Source organism: Rutidosis leptorrhynchoides, chromosome 9 (genome assembly GCF_046630445.1).
Source record: "Rutidosis leptorrhynchoides isolate AG116_Rl617_1_P2 chromosome 9, CSIRO_AGI_Rlap_v1, whole genome shotgun sequence".
Classification (NCBI taxonomy): Eukaryota; Viridiplantae; Streptophyta; class Magnoliopsida; order Asterales; family Asteraceae; genus Rutidosis; species Rutidosis leptorrhynchoides.
In genome coordinates this window covers 296,371,382-296,392,578 of record NC_092341.1, presented here as the reverse complement: position 1 = coordinate 296,392,578, position 21,197 = coordinate 296,371,382, and the positions used below count along the sequence as shown (strand labels likewise).

The 21,197-nt window shown below is 39.0% G+C and overlaps 1 protein-coding gene across 1 annotated transcript in view; it reads right to left on the bottom strand.

Moving 5' to 3' along the window:
* LOC139868889 (uncharacterized methyltransferase At1g78140, chloroplastic-like) overlaps window positions 1-21,197 on the bottom strand; it is a 98,379-nt gene that overhangs the window by 19,404 nt on the left and 57,778 nt on the right. The window contains exon 3 of the mRNA XM_071857227.1: window positions 18,041-18,076. Coding sequence (XP_071713328.1) covers window positions 18,041-18,076 — 36 coding nt within the window. The remainder of the gene's footprint in view (window positions 1-18,040; window positions 18,077-21,197) is intronic.

The following is a 21,197-nucleotide window of genomic DNA, read 5'->3' as shown; positions in this document are numbered from 1 at the left end:
AGTATTTTGTATTAAAAATAATACTATTTCGTACCCTCATGCTACATCATCAGATATTTCATGCTAGTTGCCAAATGATGGTTCCCACATGTGTTAGGTGACTCACATGGGCTGCTAAGAGCTGATCATTGGAGTATATATACCAATAGTACATACATCTAAAAGCTGTGTATTGTACGAGTACGAATACGGGTGCATACGAGTAGAATTGTTGATGAAACTGAACGAGGATGTAATTGTAAGCATTTTTGTTAAGTAGAAGTATTTTGATAAGTGTCTTGAAGTCTTTCAAAAGTGTATGAATACATATTAAAACACTACATGTATATACATTTTAACTGAGTCGTTAAGTCATCGTTAGTCGTTACATGTAAGTGTTGTTTTGAAACCTTTAGGTTAATGATCTTGTTAAATGTTGTTAACCCAATGTTTATAATATCAAATGAGATTTTAAATTATTATATTATAATGATATTATCATGTATGAATATATCTTAATATGATATATATATACATTAAATGTCTTTACAACGATAATCGTTACATATATGTCTCGTTTAAAAATCATTAAGTTAGTAGTCTTGTTTTTACATATGTAGTTCATTGTTAATATACTTAATGATATGTTTACTTATCATAGTATCATGTTAACTATATATATATATATCCATATATATGTCATCATATAGTTTTTACAAGTTTTAACGTTCGTGAATCACCGGTCAACTTGGGTGGTCAATTGTCTATATGAAACATATTTCAATTAATCAAGTCTTAACAAGTTTGATTGCTTAACATGTTGGAAACATTTAATCATGTAAATATCAATCTCAATTAATATATATAAACATGGAAAAGTTCGGATCACTACAGTACCTACCCGTTAAATAAATTTCGTCCCGAAATTTTAAGCTGTTGAAGGTGTTGACGAATCTTCTGGAAATAGATGCGGGTATTTCTTCTTCATTTGATCTTCACGCTCCCAGGTGAACTCGGGTCCTCTACGAGCATTCCATCGAACCTTAACAATTGGTATCTTGTTTTGCTTAAGTCTTTTAACCTCACGATCCATTATTTCGACGGGTTCTTCGATGAATTGAAGTTTTTCGTTGATTTGGATTTCATCTAAAGGAATAGTGAGATCTTCTTTAGCAAAACATTTCTTCAAATCCGAGACGTGAAAAGTGTTATGTACAGCCGCGAGTTGTTGAGGTAACTCAAGTCGGTAAGCTACTGGTCCGACACGATCAATAATCTTGAATGGTCCAATATACCTTATATTTAATTTCCCTCGTTTACCAAATCGAACAACGCCTTTCCAAGGTGCAACTTTAAGCATGACCATCTCTCCAATTTCAAATTCTATATCTTTTCTTTTAATGTCAGCGTAGCTCTTTTGTCGAATTTGGGTGGTTTTCAACCGTTGTTGAATTTGGATGATCTTCTCGGTAGTTTCTTGTACAATCTCCGGACCCGTAATCTGTCTATCCCCCACTTCACTCCAACAAATCGGAGACCTGCACTTTCTACCATAAAGTGCTTCAAACGGCGCCATCTCAATGCTTGAATGGTAGCTGTTGTTGTAGGAAAATTCTGCTAACGGTAGATGTCGATCCCAACTGTTTCCGAAATCAATAACACATGCTCGTAGCATGTCTTCAAGCGTTTGTATAGTCCTTTCGCTCTGCCCATCAGTTTGTGGATGATAGGCAGTACTCATGTCTAGACGAGTTCCTAATGCTTGCTGTAATGTCTGCCAGAATCTTGAAATAAATCTACCATCCCTATCAGAGATAATAGAGATTGGTATTCCATGTCTGGAGACGACTTCCTTCAAATACAGTCGTGCTAACTTCTCCATCTTGTCATCTTCTCTTATTGGCAGGAAGTGTGCTGATTTGGTGAGACGATCAACTATTACCCAAATAGTATCAAAACCACTTGCAGTCCTTGGCAATTTAGTGATGAAATCCATGGTAATGTTTTCCCATTTCCATTCCGGGATTTCGGGTTGTTGAAGTAGACCTGATGGTTTCTGATGCTCAGCTTTGACCTTAGAACACGTCAAACATTCTCCTACATATTTAGCAACATCGGCTTTCATACCCGGCCACCAAAAATGTTTCTTGAGATCCTTGTACATCTTCCCCGTTCCAGGATGTATTGAGTATCTGGTTTTATGAGCTTCTCTAAGTACCATTTCTCTCATATCTCTAAATTTTGGTACCCAAATCCTTTCAGCCCTATATCGGGTTCCGTCTTCCCGAATATTAAGATGCTTCTCCGATCCTTTAGGTATTTCATCCTTTAAATTTCCCTCTTTTAAAACTCCTTGTTGCGCCTCCTTTATTTGAGTAGTAAGGTTAGTGTGAATCATTATATTCATAGATTTTACTCGAATGGGTTCTCTGTCCTTTCTGCTCAAGGCGTCGGCTACCACATTTGCCTTCCCCGGGTGGTAACGAATCTCAAAGTCGTAATCATTCAACAATTCAATCCACCTACGCTGCCTCATATTCAGTTGTTTCTGATTAAATATGTGTTGAAGACTTTTGTGGTCGGTATATATAATACTTTTGACCCCATATAAGTAGTGCCTCTAAGTCTTTAATGCAAAAACAACCGCGCCTAATTCCAAATCATGCGTCGTATAATTTTGTTCGTGAATCTTCAATTGTCTAGACGCATAAGCAATCACCTTCGTTCGTTGCATTAATACACAACCGATACCTTGCTTTGATGCGTCACAATAAATCACAAAATCATCATTCCCTTCAGGCAATGACAATATAGGTGCCGTAGTTAGCTTTTTCTTCAATAACTGAAACGCTTTCTCTTGTTCATCATTCCATTCAAATTTCTTCCCTTTATGCGTTAATGCAGTCAAGGGTTTTGCTATTCTGGAAAAGTCTTGGATGAACCTTCTGTAGTAACCAGCTAGTCCTAAAAACTGGCGTATGTGTTTCGGAGTTTTCAGGGTTTCTCACTTTTCAACAGTTTCTATCTTTGCCGGATCCACCTTAATACCTTCTTTGTTCACTATGTGACCGAGGAATTGAACTTCTTCCAACCAAAATGCACACTTTGAAAACTTAGCGTACAATTCTTCCTTCCTCAATACTTCTAACACCTTTCTCAAATGTTCACCGTGTTCTTGGTCATTCTTTGAGTAAATAAGTATGTCATCAATGAAAACAATGACAAACTTGTCAAGGTATGGTCCACACACTCGGTTCATAAGGTCCATGAACACAGCTGGTGCATTAGTTAAACCAAACGGCATGACCATAAACTCGTAATGACCGTAACGTGTTCTGAAAGCAGTCTTTGGAATATCATCTTCTTTCACCCGCATTTGATGATACCCGGAACGTAAGTCAATCTTTGAATAAACAGACGAGCCTTGTAGTTGATCAAATAAGTCGTCGATTCTCGGTAGTGGGTAGCGGTTCTTGATGGTAAGTTTGTTCAACTCTCGGTAGTCGATACACAACCTGAATGTACCATCTTTCTTCTTGACAAACAAAACAGGAGCTCCCCACGGTGATGTGCTTGGTCGAATGAAACCACGCTCTAAAAGTTCTTGTAATTGGCTTTGCAGTTCTTTCATCTCGCTGGGTGCGAGTCTGTAAGGAGCACGAGCTATTGGTGCAGCTCCTGGTACAAGATCTATTTGAAATTCAACGGATCGATGTGGGGGTAATCCCGGTAATTCTTTCGGAAATACATCGGGAAATTCTTTTGCAATGGGAACATCATTGATGCTCTTTTCTTCAGTTTGTACTTTCTCGACGTGTGCTAGAACAGCATAGCAACCTTTTCTTATTAGTTTTTGTGCCTTCAAATTACTAATAAGATGTAGCTTCGTGTTGCCCTTTTCTCCGTACACCATTAAGGGTTTTCCTTTTTCTCGTATAATGCGAATTGCATTTTTGTAACAAACGATCTCTGCTTTCACTTCTTTCAACCAGTCCATACCGATTATCACATCAAAACTCCCTAACTCTACTGGTATCAAATCAATCTTAAATGTTTCGCTAACCAGTTTAATTTCTCGATTCCAACATATATTATCTGCTAAAATTAATTTACCATTTGCTAATTCGAGTAAAAATTTACTATCCAAAGGCATCAATGGACAACTTAATTTAGCAAAAAATCTCTACTCATATAGCTTCTATCCACACCCGAATCAAATAAAACGTAAGCAGATTTATTGTCAACAAGAAACGTACCCGTAACAAGCTCCGGGTCTTCTTGTGCCTCTGCCGCATTAATATTGAAAACTCTTCCGCGGCCTTGTCCATTCGTGTTCTCCTGGTTCGGGCAATTTCTAATAATGTGGCCCGGTTTTCCACATTTATAACAAACTACATTGGCATAACTTGCTCCGACACTACTTGCTCCGCCATTACTCGTTCCGACACCATTTGTTCCTTTCGTTCTATTAACCCCTGGTCCGTAGACCTCACACTTTGCCGCGCTATGACCATTTCTTTTACACTTGTTACAAAATTTGGTACAGAACCCCGAGTGATACTTTTCACACCTTTGGCATAGCTGCTTCTGATTGTTGTTGTTGTTGCGGTTATTATTGTTGTTGGGATGATTGTTGTAGTTGCTGTTGTTGTTGTTGTTGTTGTTGTTGGGCCGTTTGTTGTAGTTGCGATTGATGTTACGATTGTTTGGATAATTGTTGCGATTATTGTTGTAATTGCTGTTGTTGTTGTATTGGTGATTCTTATCACCGTTTTCCTCCCACTTTCTTTTGACTTGCTTCACATTGGCCTCTTCAGCAGTCTGTTCTTTAATTCTTTCTTCAATCTGGTTCACTAGTTTGTGAGCCATTCTACATGCCTGTTGTATGGAGGCGGGCTCGTGTGAACTTATATCTTCTTGGATTCTTTCCGGTAATCCTTTCACAAACGCGTCGATCTTCTCTTCCTCATCTTCGAATGCTCCCGGACACAATAGGCACAATTCTGTGAATCGTCTTTCGTACGTGGTAATATCAAATCCTTGGGTTCGTAACCCTCTAAGTTCTGTCTTGAGCTTATTGACCTCGGTTCTGGGACGGTACTTCTCGTTCATAAAGTGCTTGAATGCTGACCACGGTAGTGCGCACGCATCGTCTTGTCCCACTTGCTCTAGATAGGTATTCCACCATGTTAACGCAGAACCTGTGAAGGTATGCGTAGCGTACTTCACTTTATCCTCTTCAGTACACTTACTTATGGCAAACACCGATTCGACCTTCTCGGTCCACCGTTTCAATCCGATCGGTCCTTCGGTTCCATCAAATTCCAAAGGTTTGCAGGCAGTGAATTCTTTGTAGGTGCATCCTACACGATTTCCTGTACTGCTAGATCCAAGGTTATTGTTGGTATGTAGCGCAGCCTGTACCGTGGCTATGTTTGAAGCTAGAAAAGTACGGAATTCCTCTTCATTCATATTTACGGTGTGTCGAGTAGTCGGTGCCATTTCCTTCAAAATAGTCAAATGGAACAAGTTAATCATACAGAATATTAAGAGTAGTTAATAGTATTTCATAGCATAATATGAACTCATTTATAAAAGCTTTTTCTTCATATTAGCGTTTTATAAGTTTAAATTCGGGTAGTACCTACCCATTAAGTTCATACTTAGTAGCTAATATACAATTCAACTACTACAATTCTATATGAAAAACTGATTATAATAATATTTCGCGTTCAAACTTTTACACAATATTTTACAAACTTACAATACCGCTTATTTTACATATAGCATAAAATATAGCACACAATAAATTTGATACAAGATGGTTGTGAAGATAATTCTAGCTAGTACACAAGTCGTTCAGCAAAGGCAATAAAGACACGTAATTCATACGTCCAGAAACAAGTCATGCATTCTGGTTTTACTAGGATTACTTCCCATCCTTGGTCTTGTGGAACATAACCGTTATGGCCGTTGATAAGACAGCGTGTTGTAACGTCGTCAAAGGGACGAGGGTTACGTAATGTCCAACAGTCCCGTAACAATCAAAAAACCTCATTTCTTACCCCAATTACCGACTCCGTCACTTGTGGGAACGTTTTGTTTAATAGTTGTAGGCCGATGTTCTTGTTCTCACTTTGGTGAGAAGCGAACATTACTAATCCGTAAGCATAACATGCTTCTTTATGTTGCATGTTAGCCGCTTTTTCTAAATCACGAAGTCCAATATTCGGATATATTGAGTCAAAATAATTTCTTAACCCATTGCGTAAAATAGCATTTGGGTTCCCCGCAATATATGCGTCAAAGTAAACACATCGTAACTTATGGATTTCCCAATGTGATATCCCCCATCTTTCGAACGAAAGCCTTTTATAAACCAAGGCATTCTTGGAACGTTCTTCGAATGTCTTACAAACTGATCTCGCCTTAAATAGTTGTGCCGAAGAATTCTGACCGACTCTAGACAAGATTTCATCAATCATGTCTCCGGGTAGGTCTCTTAAAATATTGGGTTGTCTATCCATTTTGTGTTTTTATACTGTAAACTAGACAAGAGTTAGATTCATAAAAAAAATACTTATTAATACAAGCAATTTTTACATATATCATAAAGCATAAGCACACTATATTACATATATTACACCACACAAATACAACTATCTTATTCCGACTCGCTTGTTTCTTCTTCTTCGGTTTTGGTTCGTTTTGCCAAGTTTCTAGGGATATATGATGTTCCCCTAATACGAGCCGTCGTTATCCACATTGGTTTAGAAAAACCTGGTGGTTTAGAGGTTCCCGGGTCATTATTACAACTTAAGGACTTCGGGGGTTGACGATACATATAAAGTTCATCGGGGTTGGAATTAGATTTCTCTATTTTTATGCCCTTTCCCTTATTATTTTCTTTTGCCTTTTTAAATTCAGTTGGGGTAATTTCTATAACATCATCGGAATTCTCGTCGGAATCCGATTCATCGGAGAATTGGTAATCCTCCCAATATTTTGCTTCCTTAGCGGAAACACCATTGACCATAATTAACCTTGGTCGGTTGGTTGAGGATTTTCTTTTACTTAACCATTTTATTATTTCCCCCACCTGTTCTATTTCTTCATCCGGTTCCGATTCTTCTTCCGGTTCCGATTCTTTTTCTGGTTCCGACTCTTCTTTCGGTTCCTCTTCGGGAACTTGTGAATCAGTCCATGAATCATTTCAATTTACATTTGACTCTTCATTATTATTAGGTGAGTCAATGGGACTTGTTCTAGAGGTAGACATCTATCACATAATATCAAACGCGTTAAGAGATTAATATATCACATAATATTCACATGTTAAAAATATATAGTTTCCAACAAAATTTGTTAAGCAATCATTTTTCAAGTAAACACGGTCGAAGTCTAGACTCACTAATGCATCCTAACAAACTCGATAAGACACACTAATGCAAAATTCTGGTTCTCTAAGACCAACGCTCGGATACCAACTGAAATGTCCCGTTCTTAATGATTAAAAACGTTCCATATTAATTGATTTCGTTGCGAGGTTTTGACCTCTATATGAGACGTTTTTCAAAGACTGCATTCATTTTAAAACAAACCATAACCTTTATTTCATCAATAAAGGTTTAAAAAGCTTTACGTAGATTATCAAATAATGATAATCTAAAATATCCTGTTTACACACGACCATTACATAATGGTTTACAATACAAATATGTTACAACAAAATAAGTTTCTTGAATGCAGTTTTTACACAATATCATACAAGCATGGATTTCAAATCTCGTCCTTATTTAAGTATGCGACAGCGGAAGCTCTTAATAATCACCTGAGAATAAACATGCTTAAAACGTCAACAAAAATGTTGGTGAGTTATAGGTTTAACCTATATATATCAAATCATAATAATAGCCCACAAGATTTCATATTTCAATACACATCCCATACATAGAGATAAAAATCATTCATATGGTGAACACCTGGTAACCGACATTAACAAGATGCATATATAAGAATATCCCCATCATTCCGGGACACCCTTCGGATATGATATAAATTTCGAAGTACTAAAGCATCCGGTACTTTGGATGGGGTTTGTTAAGCCCAATAGATCTATCTTTAGGATTCGCGTCAATTAGGGTGTCTGTTCCCTAATTCTTAGATTACCAGACTTAATAAAAAGGGGCATATTCGATTTCGATAATTCAACCATAGAATGTAGTTTCACGTACTTGTGTCTATTTTGTAAATCATTTATAAAACCTGCATGTATTCTCATCCCAAAAATATTAGATTTTAAAAGTGGGACTATAACTCACTTTCACAGATTTTTTTACTTCGTCGGGAAGTAAGACTTGGCCACTGGTTGATTCACGAACCTATAACAATATATACATATATATCAAAGTATGTTCAAAATATATTTACAATACTTTTAATATATTTTGATGTTTTAAGTTTATTAAGTCAGATGTCCTCGTTAGTAACCTACAACTAGTTGTCCACAGTTAGATGTACAGAAATAAATCGATAAATATTATCTTGAATCAATCCACGACCCAGTGTATACGTATCTCAGTATTGATCACAACTCAAACTATATATATTTTGGAATCAACCTCAACCCTGTATAGCTAACTCCAACATTCACATATAGAGTGTCTATGGTTGTTCCGAAATATATATAGATGTGTCGACATGATAGGTTGAAACATTGTATACGTGTCTATGGTATCTCAAGATTACATAATATACAATACAAGTTGATTAAGTTATGGTTGGAATAGATTTGTTACCAATTTTCACGTAGCTAGAATGAGAAAAATTATCCAATCTTGTTTTACCCATAACTTCTTCATTTTAAATCCGTTTTGAGTGAATCAAATTGCTATGGTTTCATATTGAACTCTATTTTATGAATCTAAACATAAAAAGTATAGGTTTATAGTCAGAAAAATAAGTTACAAGTCGTTTTTGTAAAGGTAGTCATTTCAGTCGAAAGAACGACGTCTAGATGACCATTTTAGAAAACATACTTCCACTTTGAGTTTAACCATAATTTTTGGATATAGTTTCATGTTCATAATAAAAATCATTTTCTCAGAATAACAACTTTTAAATCAAAGTTTATCATAGTTTTTAATTAACTAACCCAAAACAGCCCGCGGTGTTACTACGACAGCGTAAATCCGGTTTTACGGTGTTTTTCGTGTTTCCAGGTTTTAAATCATTGAGTTAGCATATCATATAGATATAGAACATGTGTTTAGTTGATTTTAAAAGTCAAGTTAGAAGGATTAACTTTTGTTTGCGAACAAGTTTAGAATTAACTAAACTATGTTCTAGTGATTACAAGTTTAAACCTTCGAATAAGATAGCTTTATATGTATGAATCGAATGATGTTATGAACATCATTACTACCTTAAGTTCCTTGAATAAACCTACTGGAAAAGAGAAAAATGGATCTAGCTTCAACGGATCCTTGGATGGCTCGAAGTTCTTGAAGCAGAATCATGACACGAAAACAAGTTCAAGTAAGATCATCACTTGAAATAAGATTGTTATAGTTATAGAAATTGAACCAAAGTTTGAATATGATTATTAACTTGTATTAGAATGATAACCTACTGTAATAAACAAAGATTTCTTGAGGTTGTATGATCACCTTACAAGATTGGAAGTGAGCTAGCAAACTTGAAAGTATTCTTGATTTTATGAAACTAGAACTTTTGGAATATATGAAGAACACTTAGAACTTGAAGATAGAACTTGAGAGAGATCAATTAGATGAAGAAAATTGAAGAATGAAAGTGTTTGTAGGTGTTTTTGGTCGTTGGTGTATGGATTAGATATAAAGGATATGTAATTTTGTTTTCATGTAAATAAGTCATGAATGATTACTCATATTTTTGTAATTTTATGAGATATTTCATGCTAGTTGCCAAATGATGGTTCCCACATGTGTTAGGTGACTCACATGGGCTGCTAAGAGCTGATCATTGGAGTGTATATACCAATAGTACATACATCTAAAAGCTGTGTATTGTACGAGTACGAATACGGGTGCATACGAGTAGAATTGTTGATGAAACTGAACGAGGATGTAATTGTAAGCATTTTTGTTAAGTAGAAGTATTTTGATAAGTGTCTTGAAGTCTTTCAAAAGTGTATGAATAAATATTAAAACACTACATGTATATACATTTTAACTGAGTCGTTAAGTCATCGTTAGTCGTTACATGTAAGTGTTGTTTTGAAACCTTTAGGTTAACGATCTTGTTAAATGTTGTTAACCCAATGTTTATAATATCAAATGAGATTTTAAATTATTATATTATCATGATATTATCATGTATGATTATATCTTAATATGATATATATACATTAAATGTCTTTACAACGATAATCGTTACATATATGTCTCGTTTAAAAATCATTAAGTTAGTAGTCTTGTTTTTACATATGTAGTTCATTGTTAATATACTTAATGATATGTTTACTTATCATAGTATCATGTTAACTATATATATATATATATATATATCCATATATATGTCATCATATAGTTTTTACAAGTTTTAACGTTCGTGAATCACCGGTCAACTTGGGTGGTCAATTGTCTATATGAAACATATTTCAATTAATCAAGTCTTAACAAGTTTGATTGCTTAACATGTTGGAAACATTTAATCATGTAAATATCAATCTCAATTAATATATATAAACTTGGAAAAGTTCGGGTCACTACAGACTGCATAAGAGATGTCCGGGCGAGTGAAAGTAAGATACTGTAGGGCACCAGCAAGACTGCGAAATTATGTTGGGTCTTTATAAGGGGCACCTGTCAATGTACTTAACTTACCATTTGTGGCAACTAGTGTTTTAACGATGTTACAATGCTTCATACCAGCCCGTTCAAGTATGTCTTGTGCATATGTTTGTTGACTCAAAAACAACCCATGCTCATTGGAAGTCACGGCAATACCCAAATAATAGCTAAGAGTGCCAAGGTCTTTCATCGCAAATTCCTGAGAGAAAAGTGACATTAAGGTGTGCCGAAGAGATGTAGAGGAGCTACCAAAATAATGTCATCAACGTATAAAAGTAGATAGGCGGTTTGAGAGCCATGGTGATATACGAACAATGAATTATCGGACTTGCTTTGAATGAAGCCAATAGAATAAGCAAACGTAGCAAACCGTTGGTACCATGCACGTGGCGCTTGTTTCAAACCATAGAGTGAGCGCTTCAGAAGACAAACATGATCAGGTTTATTGTAGTCTCGAAAACCATAAGATTTGTAAGACCCGATTATTTATAGTGTACATATGTGTATATAAGTGTAATGTACGGTACTTGAAACGGGGTTCTGTTGCGTGTATTTAAAATACAAAAGGAGCTGAACTGGCAGGGTTGCGCGCCGCGCGGCCTTGTGGCGCGCCGCGCCAACTGTCTGTGACAGATCCCTTTCTCTTTTTAAATTAGATATTTTGGGGGTATTTTGGTAAATTCACATCAAGGCCGAGTTTAATGCTTGGTTCAGTAGTTGGGAGCTCATTTACTCCCTTGTTCACCAACCTTATCACCTCCCAATTTATTTTAGTGAGAGAGTGAGTTTTAGAGAGGGAAAGCTCACTTTGAAGAGGAAGAAGAGGGTTTCTTGCTAAAGCCCAAGTTCTAAAGTTGTTCATCTCGTCATTTGCTACATTTTGATAGTTGTGGTATGCCTTAACTTTCAATTCTTGTTTTGATTTCGTGTATGGGTTAGGGTTTGTGTGAAGATGAACATTAAGACCCATTTTTGGGTAAATTGGGTGTTCTTGGGTAAATTGGGTTATGTAGGCTCAATAATGGGTTAGCTAGGGTTTTAAAAGTATTAATTGTTGTTATGAAACCCTAATTGGCTAATAATTTGCTAGAATACCTTAAGGAAGTGAAAATGGGTGTGATTTGGGTATAAATGACCCAAAGTGGGTGTATTGACTTTTATTGAGTCAAACGGGTCAAAATGGACCAAGATTTGGTTAACGTTAGTGTTTTGTGTTAAAACCTAGTGATTTAAAGTGTATGAAGGCCTTGAGTGCCAAGAGTTAGGGTTTTTGGTAAGAATGACCCAAATTAGGGTTAAGTGTCAAAATGGGTCAAGATGACCTAGGATGATGTGTGTGTTATGAGTTTAGGCCAAGTCGATTGATTGATTATATGCTTGTGAAATAGGTACGTTACCTTGGAATTCAAGCTTGGTTTAATAATCACCGAAGGTTTAAGGTGAGTGGAATAATTATGCGTATGTATATATAATGTACTTATTTGTGTCGTATGAATGTGGCATTGTCGCGTTGTTTAAGACACCACATGGTAAAGAAGTGGATGTCGCGTTGTTTAAGACACCACAATGTAATGGAGGGGATGTCGCGTTGTTTAAGACACCATCCATCGTATTGAATGGCATGTGGAATCGTCGCGTTGTTTAAGACGCCACATTGTAATGGGTGAGTGAGTCGCGTTGTTTAAGACATCACCCGGGGGATTAGTGACTACGCGTTGATTAAGTAGCACTAACGGATGTTACGAACTCCAACGGTCTTGTATGTACCGTTTCCCTTGTTCGAATTGGTTAACCAAGGTTGCGTGAATTATGTATTGAAAGTATTTAATTATGAATCGTATGCTATTGTATTATTAGCTACTTGTGGAAATGCGGTTATTGGTATATGCATATTATTGTTGCATGATTGTCGAATTGTTGATCCCGCGTATGATGTTGTGTAAGTGATGCAAGTAGGTAGATTATATATGTATATGTATAATTATTTTGCTCACTAAGCTTTGCTTACCCTCTCGTTGTTTACCTTTTTATAGGATCGTGCGTGGACAAGGGTAAGGGCATTACCTTGGATTGAGTTTCCCGCTTCGATGATTAGGAAGCACTTTTGGGTTATGGCTTGGAGTTTGACCGAGACTTGGGTAGTTTAACCCCAAATACCATGCTCGTTGTGTCGTTTGGCAATTAAACCTTTTGTGGTCGAAACTCTAATTTGTATTAAACATTGTATTTTAAACTTAGTGGCGTTTTGGGCACGTGTGGGCCCCACTTTGTAAAACTCGCTCAAACCTTAGTTACGTGCTAGTTTTACTTATATGAATGTATGGTTAAAAGCGTTTTGGCTAAAAATGTCGGGAACTAGTCAAACATTTTCGTTAAATAGACTTCCGGGGACAGCGGGCTGTCCAGGTGAATTGGCGCGCCGCGCGGCCACCTGGCGCGCCGCGCAGATGGCCTGCACCAGAAATTTTTTTTTTTTGCTTGAAATTTCGTCGTGTTCGGTCGGTTACGGTTTGGGTTGTTACAAGTGGTATCAGAGCATGGTCTAAGGGATTTAGGTGACTTGAGATAGGCGCCTAGACTTAGACCTTTGTGTGCGTATTGTGCGGGACTTGTAGGACTTTGGGTCGGACCGGGTCTTGGTTAGTACATAGGTTTATGTGAACTAATCATGCATTATTGGTTGTGTTGTATAGTAATCATCGAGCGAAATGGACATTGTACTAGCGCGTTAGCGCGACGTGCTCGCGTAGTAATGATTAGCTACCCTTACTACGGGTGCAAATCGTGTCAAACAAGCGATGTACGATGATCGTCGAGCGAGATGCGCATTGTCATGTCTTTCGTTTCGTTATTTAATCTATTCCGTTTTATAGAATGAGGACGCGAAACGGACACGACACCGAACTTGATAATGGGGGCACGAGCGAGGACCCCGAGTTCACGGCCAAGGTTGAGGCCATCTTTGAACGCCAAAAGGCGGAGTTTCGCGAAGATGTTAAGAAGATGTTTCTCGAGACGATTGACGAACAAGTCGTCACTTTGGTTAAGGAGCAAATTAAGACTGCTCTTCAAGAAGAAAATGGGGGAAGGCGTGACTTTTTCTTCAAGAACTTTAGGGATGCTCAACCTCCTACTTTTGAGGGCGATCGGGACCCACTCAAGAGTGCCCGATTCATCTCCGATATGGAGGGGGCCTTCCGTACTTGTGAGTGTCCACCCGACAAGAAGACTAGGTATGGTTGTAGCATGTTAAGGGGTGATGCGAAATTGTGGTGGGATGCTAAGATCCAACTCTATGGTGAAGAACAATGTATGGACTTCACTTGGGAGGAATTTAAAGCAGAGTTCTTCGATGAGTACCGAACTTCGGCCGATCTTACAAGACTTAAGGACGAGCTACGTACCTTGAGGCAAGGGTCGATGGACTTGAACACTCTCAAATCCGTGTTCTTGTCCAAGACGCAATTTTGCCCGGAGTATGTCGGGAATGATAAAATGTTGAAAGAAGATTTCTATCGAACCTTGAATGATAGTTATCAAGAAAAGATTAGCGTAAACGTGGTGAAGAGCTTCGATGAGTTGTTTAATATGGCGAAAGGGTTTGAGGCGATTGTGTTGAGGAAGAGAAAGTTTGAAGGTTCTAGTCATTCAAATTTTTCAAGCAAGAAGTCAAACTTTTCAAAGAAGGGTGCAACCGAGAGTGTCGGAAGTGTCAAGAAGAGTGCGCCGGGAGAGTTTCGTTATACTTGCCATAATTGTGGGCGAAAGGGACATATGGCCCGTGATTGCACCAATCCCTCTACTACACCCAAGTTTACTTGTTTCAATTGCGGTAAAGAAGGGCACAAACGGCCCGAGTGTCCCGAGTTGCGTAATGATAATGCTAAGCGGATAGAGAAGGCGGCGGGTACGGCTAGGGGTCGTAACTACTTGATGTCTAATGAAGAAGCTAAACAATCCAATGAAGTCGTTTCAGGTACTTTCATGGTTAATTCTAATCCGGCTCGGATACTTTTTGATAGTGGTGCTAATTTGTCTTTCGTATCTCCAAGATTTGTGCCTAAGTTAAATAAACCGCTAGTAAAGTTGAGTCGTCCGGTAGAAGTTGAAATAGCGGATGGCAAGACGGCGCTAGTGGTTGATGTGTGTAAAAATTGCAATGTTGTGTTTGGCGCCGAAAGTTTCGAAATTGATCTTATTCCGATGACTTTGGGTGATTTTGATGTTGTCGTTGGTATGGATTGGCTCGATCGTTATAGAGCCGATATTGCATGCCACGACAAGTTTATTCGTGTAAAGACACCAAGTGGGGGAGAGATGATTATTCATGGTGACAAACGAATGAGATCGGTGCCGATATGCACTTTTGCTCGGGCACGACGTCACGTTGTTACCGGTGGTATGGCTTTCCTTGCTCATGTTGTCGACACTCGTAATGAGCCACCACCAATTCGTGAAATTCCGGTAGTTAATGAGTTTGAGGATGTCTTTCCGGATGAGTTACCGGGTGTCCCGGCGGAAAGACAAGTCGAATTTCGCATCGAGTTGGTTCCGGGGGCTACCCCCATTGCTAAAACTCCTTATCGTTTAGCACCAACGGAGATGCAAGAGTTATTGAATCAAATTCAAGAATTGCTCGAGAAGGGTTTTATCCGACCGAGTGCTTCGCCATGGGGCGCTCCGGTCTTATTTGTGAAAAAGAAAGACGGTAGTATGCGTATGTGCATCGATTACCGTGAGTTGAATAAAGTGACGATCAAGAATCGCTATCCGTTACCTAGGATCGACGATTTGTTTGATCAACTTCAAGGCGCAACGTATTTCTCTAAGATCGACTTACGGTCCGGCTATCACCAAATGCGGGTCCGTGAGGAAGATATTGAGAAAACGGCTTTCCGAACGCGTTACGGGCATTATGAATTTGTAGTTATGCCCTTCGGTCTTACGAATGCACCGGCGGCATTCATGGATCTTATGAACCGGGTGTGCCAACCTATGTTGGACAAGTCGGTTATTGTATTCATTGACGACATACTAGTCTACTCGAAAAGTATGCACGAACATGAACGTCACTTGCGTGAAGTTTTGAAGACGCTAAGAAAAGAGAAGTTGTATGCAAAGTTCTCTAAATGTGAATTTTGGCTAAGGGAGGTTCAATTCCTTGGTCACATTGTGAACGAAAGCGGTATCCAAGTGGATCCGGGGAAGATTGAGACGGTGAAGAGTTGGGGACGACCGACTACGCCCACGGAGATCCGAAGTTTTCTCGGATTGGCCGGTTATTATCGTCGGTTTATCCAAGACTTTTCTAAGATTGCTTCTCCATTAACAAAGTTGACGAGGAAGAGTGCTAAGTTCAATTGGGAAAACGAGCAAGAAATTGCTTTTCAATTATTGAAAGAGAAGTTGTGTCAAGCTCCGGTGTTAGTGTTACCGGAAGGCGTCGAAGACATGGTGGTTTATTGTGATGCTTCCTTAAATGGGCTCGGGTGCGTTCTTATGCAGAGGGGTAGAGTCATTGCTTATGCCTCTCGGCAATTAAAGGAACACGAAACGAGGTACCCGACTCATGATCTTGAAATGGCGGCGGTTGTGCATGCGTTGAAAATTTGGCGCCACTACTTGTATGGTGTCAAGTGTACGATATATTCGGATCATAAGAATTTGAAACACCTTTTTACTCAAAGGGATTTGAATTATCGTCAACGTAGATGGATGGATGTGGTGAAAGATTATGATTGTGAGATACTTTACCATCCGGGTAAGGCGAATGTGGTCGCGGATGCGTTAAGTCGAAAGACTCAACATCCGGCGATACGTATAACATCGTTACGTTTGATTATCACTAACGACTTTCTTGAAAAGATGGGTGAAGACCAAATAGAGGCTTATGTTCACGATAAGCACACGGAACGAATTGTGGGCCAATCGGAGTTTATTACTATGGGTCCGCGGGGTTTGTTGTCCTTTCAAAGAAGGGTGTGGGTGCCTAAGACGGGTGATTACCGACGGGTGCTACTCGATGAAGCACATAAGTCGAAATATTCCATTCATCCGGGCGCGACGAAAATGTATCATGACTTGAAGAAAGATTATTGGTGGCCGGGCATGAAACGCGATGTTGTAAAATACGTTGAACGATGTGTTACTTGTTTGCAAGTTAAAGCCGAACATCAAAAGCCGTATGGTAAGTTGCAACCGTTAGAGATCCCGAAATGGAAATGGGAGCACATTACCATGGACTTCATCACTAAATTACCTAAGGCGGCGAGAACTCAATATGATTCGATTTGGGTTATAGTGGATCGGTTGACGAAAAGTGCTTTGTTTCTCCCCATTAAAGAAGCAATATCGTCGGAGGCCTTGGCTAAGTTGTTTATCAAGGAAGTGGTCTCGCGACATGGCGTTCCTATATCTATTATTTCGGATCGAGATACCCGTTTTACATCTCGATTTTGGGAAAAGTTTCACGAAGATATGGGTACACAATTAAAGTTGAGCACGGCGTATCATCCTCAAACGGACGGTCAAACCGAACGTACGAACCAAACTTTGGAAGATATGTTACGGGCGTGCATTATCGATTTCGGTGGTAGTTGGGATGAGCATCTACCTTTGGTGGAATTTTCGTACAATAATAGTTTTCATACTAGTATCGGGATGCCACCGTACGAGATGCTTTATGGTCGAAGATGTCGAACTCCCATTTGTTGGGGAGAAGTGGGACAAAGGGAAATCGGGAGTACCGATTTGGTTCTAGAGACGAATAACAAGATTGATATTATCCGGGAGCATTTGAAAAAGGCTCAAGATAGGCAAAAGTCGTATGCCGATAAACGTAGACGAACAATCGAATTCCAAGAGGGCGACATGGTTATGCTTAAGGTTTCGCCATGGAAGGGTATTATTCGATTTCGAAAACGGGGAAAGTTAGCTCCTCGGTTTATTGGACCGTTTAAAGTTTTAGCTCGTGTTGGTGAAGTTGCATATCGATTGGAATTGCCCGAAGAGCTTGCGGGGATCCATAACACGTTTCATGTTTCTCACCTCCGTAAGTGCCTTGCGGATGATTCTTCATGGATGCCTTTAGATGAAATTGAGCTAAACAATAAGTTGGAGTATGTTGAAGAGCCAATTGCAATACTTGATGAAAAGGTCAAGAGGTTGAGGCATAAGGAGGTTAGGACTTTTAAAGTTCAATGGCGGCGGAATAAGGGTTCCGAGTTCACTTGGGAACCTGAAGAGTTTGTGTTGGTTTATCTTCCCGCTTGTCATGCGGCATGGATTGCGAGGTCGCAATCTGAATAAGTGGGGAAGAGTTGTAAGACCCGATTATTTATAGTGTACATATGTGTATATAAGTGTAATGTACGGTACTTGAAACGGGGTTCTGTTGCGTGTATTTAAAATACAAAAGGAGCTGAACTGGCAGGGTTGCGCGCCGCGCGGCCTTGTGGCGCGCCGCGCCAACTGTCTGTGACAGATCCCTTTCTCTTTTTAAATTAGATATTTTGGGGGTATTTTGGTAAATTCACATCAAGGCCGAGTTTAATGCTTGGTTCAGTAGTTGGGAGCTCATTTACTCCCTTGTTCACCAACCTTATCACCTCCCAATTTATTTTAGTGAGAGAGTGAGTTTTAGAGAGGGAAAGCTCACTTTGAAGAGGAAGAAGAGGGTTTCTTGCTAAAGCCCAAGTTCTAAAGTTGTTCATCTCGTCATTTGCTACATTTTGATAGTTGTGGTATGCCTTAACTTTCAATTCTTGTTTTGATTTCGTGTATGGGTTAGGGTTTGTGTGAAGATGAACATTAAGACCCATTTTTGGGTAAATTGGGTGTTCTTGGGTAAATTGGGTTATGTAGGCTCAATAATGGGTTAGCTAGGGTTTTAAAAGTATTAATTGTTGTTATGAAACCCTAATTGGCTAATAATTTGCTAGAATACCTTAAGGAAGTGAAAATGGGTGTGATTTGGGTATAAATGACCCAAAGTGGGTGTATTGACTTTTATTGAGTCAAACGGGTCAAAATGGACCAAGATTTGGTTAACGTTAGTGTTTTGTGTTAAAACCTAGTGATTTAAAGTGTATGAAGGCCTTGAGTGCCAAGAGTTAGGGTTTTTGGTAAGAATGACCCAAATTAGGGTTAAGTGTCAAAATGGGTCAAGATGACCTAGGATGATGTGTGTGTTATGAGTTTAGGCCAAGTCGATTGATTGATTATATGCTTGTGAAATAGGTACGTTACCTTGGAATTCAAGCTTGGTTTAATAATCACCGAAGGTTTAAGGTGAGTGGAATAATTATGCGTATGTATATATAATGTACTTATTTGTGTCGTATGAATGTGGCATTGTCGCGTTGTTTAAGACACCACATGGTAAAGAAGTGGATGTCGCGTTGTTTAAGACACCACAATGTAATGGAGGGGATGTCGCGTTGTTTAAGACACCATCCATCGTATTGAATGGCATGTGGAATCGTCGCGTTGTTTAAGACGCCACATTGTAATGGGTGAGTGAGTCGCGTTGTTTAAGACATCACCCGGGGGATTAGTGACTACGCGTTGATTAAGTAGCACTAACGGATGTTACGAACTCCAACGGTCTTGTATGTACCGTTTCCCTTGTTCGAATTGGTTAACCAAGGTTGCGTGAATTATGTATTGAAAGTATTTAATTATGAATCGTATGCTATTGTATTATTAGCTACTTGTGGAAATGCGGTTATTGGTATATGCATATTATTGTTGCATGATTGTCGAATTGTTGATCCCGCGTATGATGTTGTGTAAGTGATGCAAGTAGGTAGATTATATATGTATATGTATAATTATTTTGCTCACTAAGCTTTGCTTACCCTCTCGTTGTTTACCTTTTTATAGGATCGTGCGTGGACAAGGGTAAGGGCATTACCTTGGATTGAGTTTCCCGCTTCGATGATTAGGAAGCACTTTTGGGTTATGGCTTGGAGTTTGACCGAGACTTGGGTAGTTTAACCCCAAATACCATGCTCGTTGTGTCGTTTGGCAATTAAAACTTTTGTGGTCGAAACTCTAATTTGTATTAAACATTGTATTTTAAACTTAGTGGCGTTTTGGGCACGTGTGGGCCCCACTTTGTAAAACTCGCTCAAACCTTAGTTATGTGCTAGTTTTACTTATATGAATGTATGGTTAAAAGCGTTTTGGCTAAAAATGTCGGGAACTAGTCAAACATTTTCGTTAAATAGACTTCCGGGGACAGCGGGCTGTCCAGGTGAATTGGCGCGCCGCGCGGCCACCTGGCGCGCTGCGCAGATGGCCTGCACCAGAAAATTTTTTTTTTTGCTTGAAATTTTGTCGTGTTCGGTCGGTTACGGTTTGGGTTGTTACAAGATTGGTGCATGTATACAGTCTCATTTAAGGTACCATGCAAAAAAGCATTCTTTACATCTAGCTGATTAATGTTCCATGCTTTAGATAATGCAATCGATAAAACAAGACGAATGGTTGCAGGCTTAATAACGGGACTAAACGTCTCATTACAATCTACACCAACAGTTTGAGAGCGACCATCACCAACGAGACGTGCTTTGTATCTTTCTAATGTACCGTCAGATTTCAACTTATGTCTAAAATCCACATATTGCGAATTACATGCATATCTGGTGACCGTGGTACAAGTAACCAAGTATTATTGTCTATTAAAGCCTTATATTTGTCGGTCATAGCCATGTGCCAGTTAGGGTCAGAAATGGCGTCTTTAGGTGTACGAGGAATGGGAGACAAAGAAGTAGTAGCGAAAAGATTAAAAGGAACTTTCGGTTTATGAACACCGGTCATACTACGTGTTATTATTGTGCGAGTTGGTGGTGGACTTATGTTGGAATCAGAAGGATCAAAAGAGTGATCGGGAATGATTTGCGGTATAGAAGATAATGTGGACCGATTGTAGTGACTGGATCTGTTTGGCCCATAGAAGGTGATTGGTGCGTAGGTGATGATGGGGCCGAAGATGGGCTTGAAGCGGATTGGTTATTTGCGGACTGGATCGTATTTTGTGGCGAAGGATGGGCCTTAGATGGACCAGAGGAGGATTGGACTGTTGGTGTTGGTGATAGATGGACCGGAGACGGGCCAGAAGTGGACTGAGCGGAATTATTTTGAGTTGAGTGGGTGGAGTGTGTTGGGCTAACCGTAGGTGGATATTGGGCCGGTGAGGGTATGGTGAAGGCAGGATGTGGAGGATCAGTAATCATATTATAAGGTGTAGAAGTGGGATTTATTTTAGAAAATGGGAAAATGGATTCATCGAATTGAACATGACGAGAGATTATGAATTTCTTTGAGTGATAATCGTAACAAATGTAGCCACGATGATTAGGAGGATAACCGAGAAACACACAA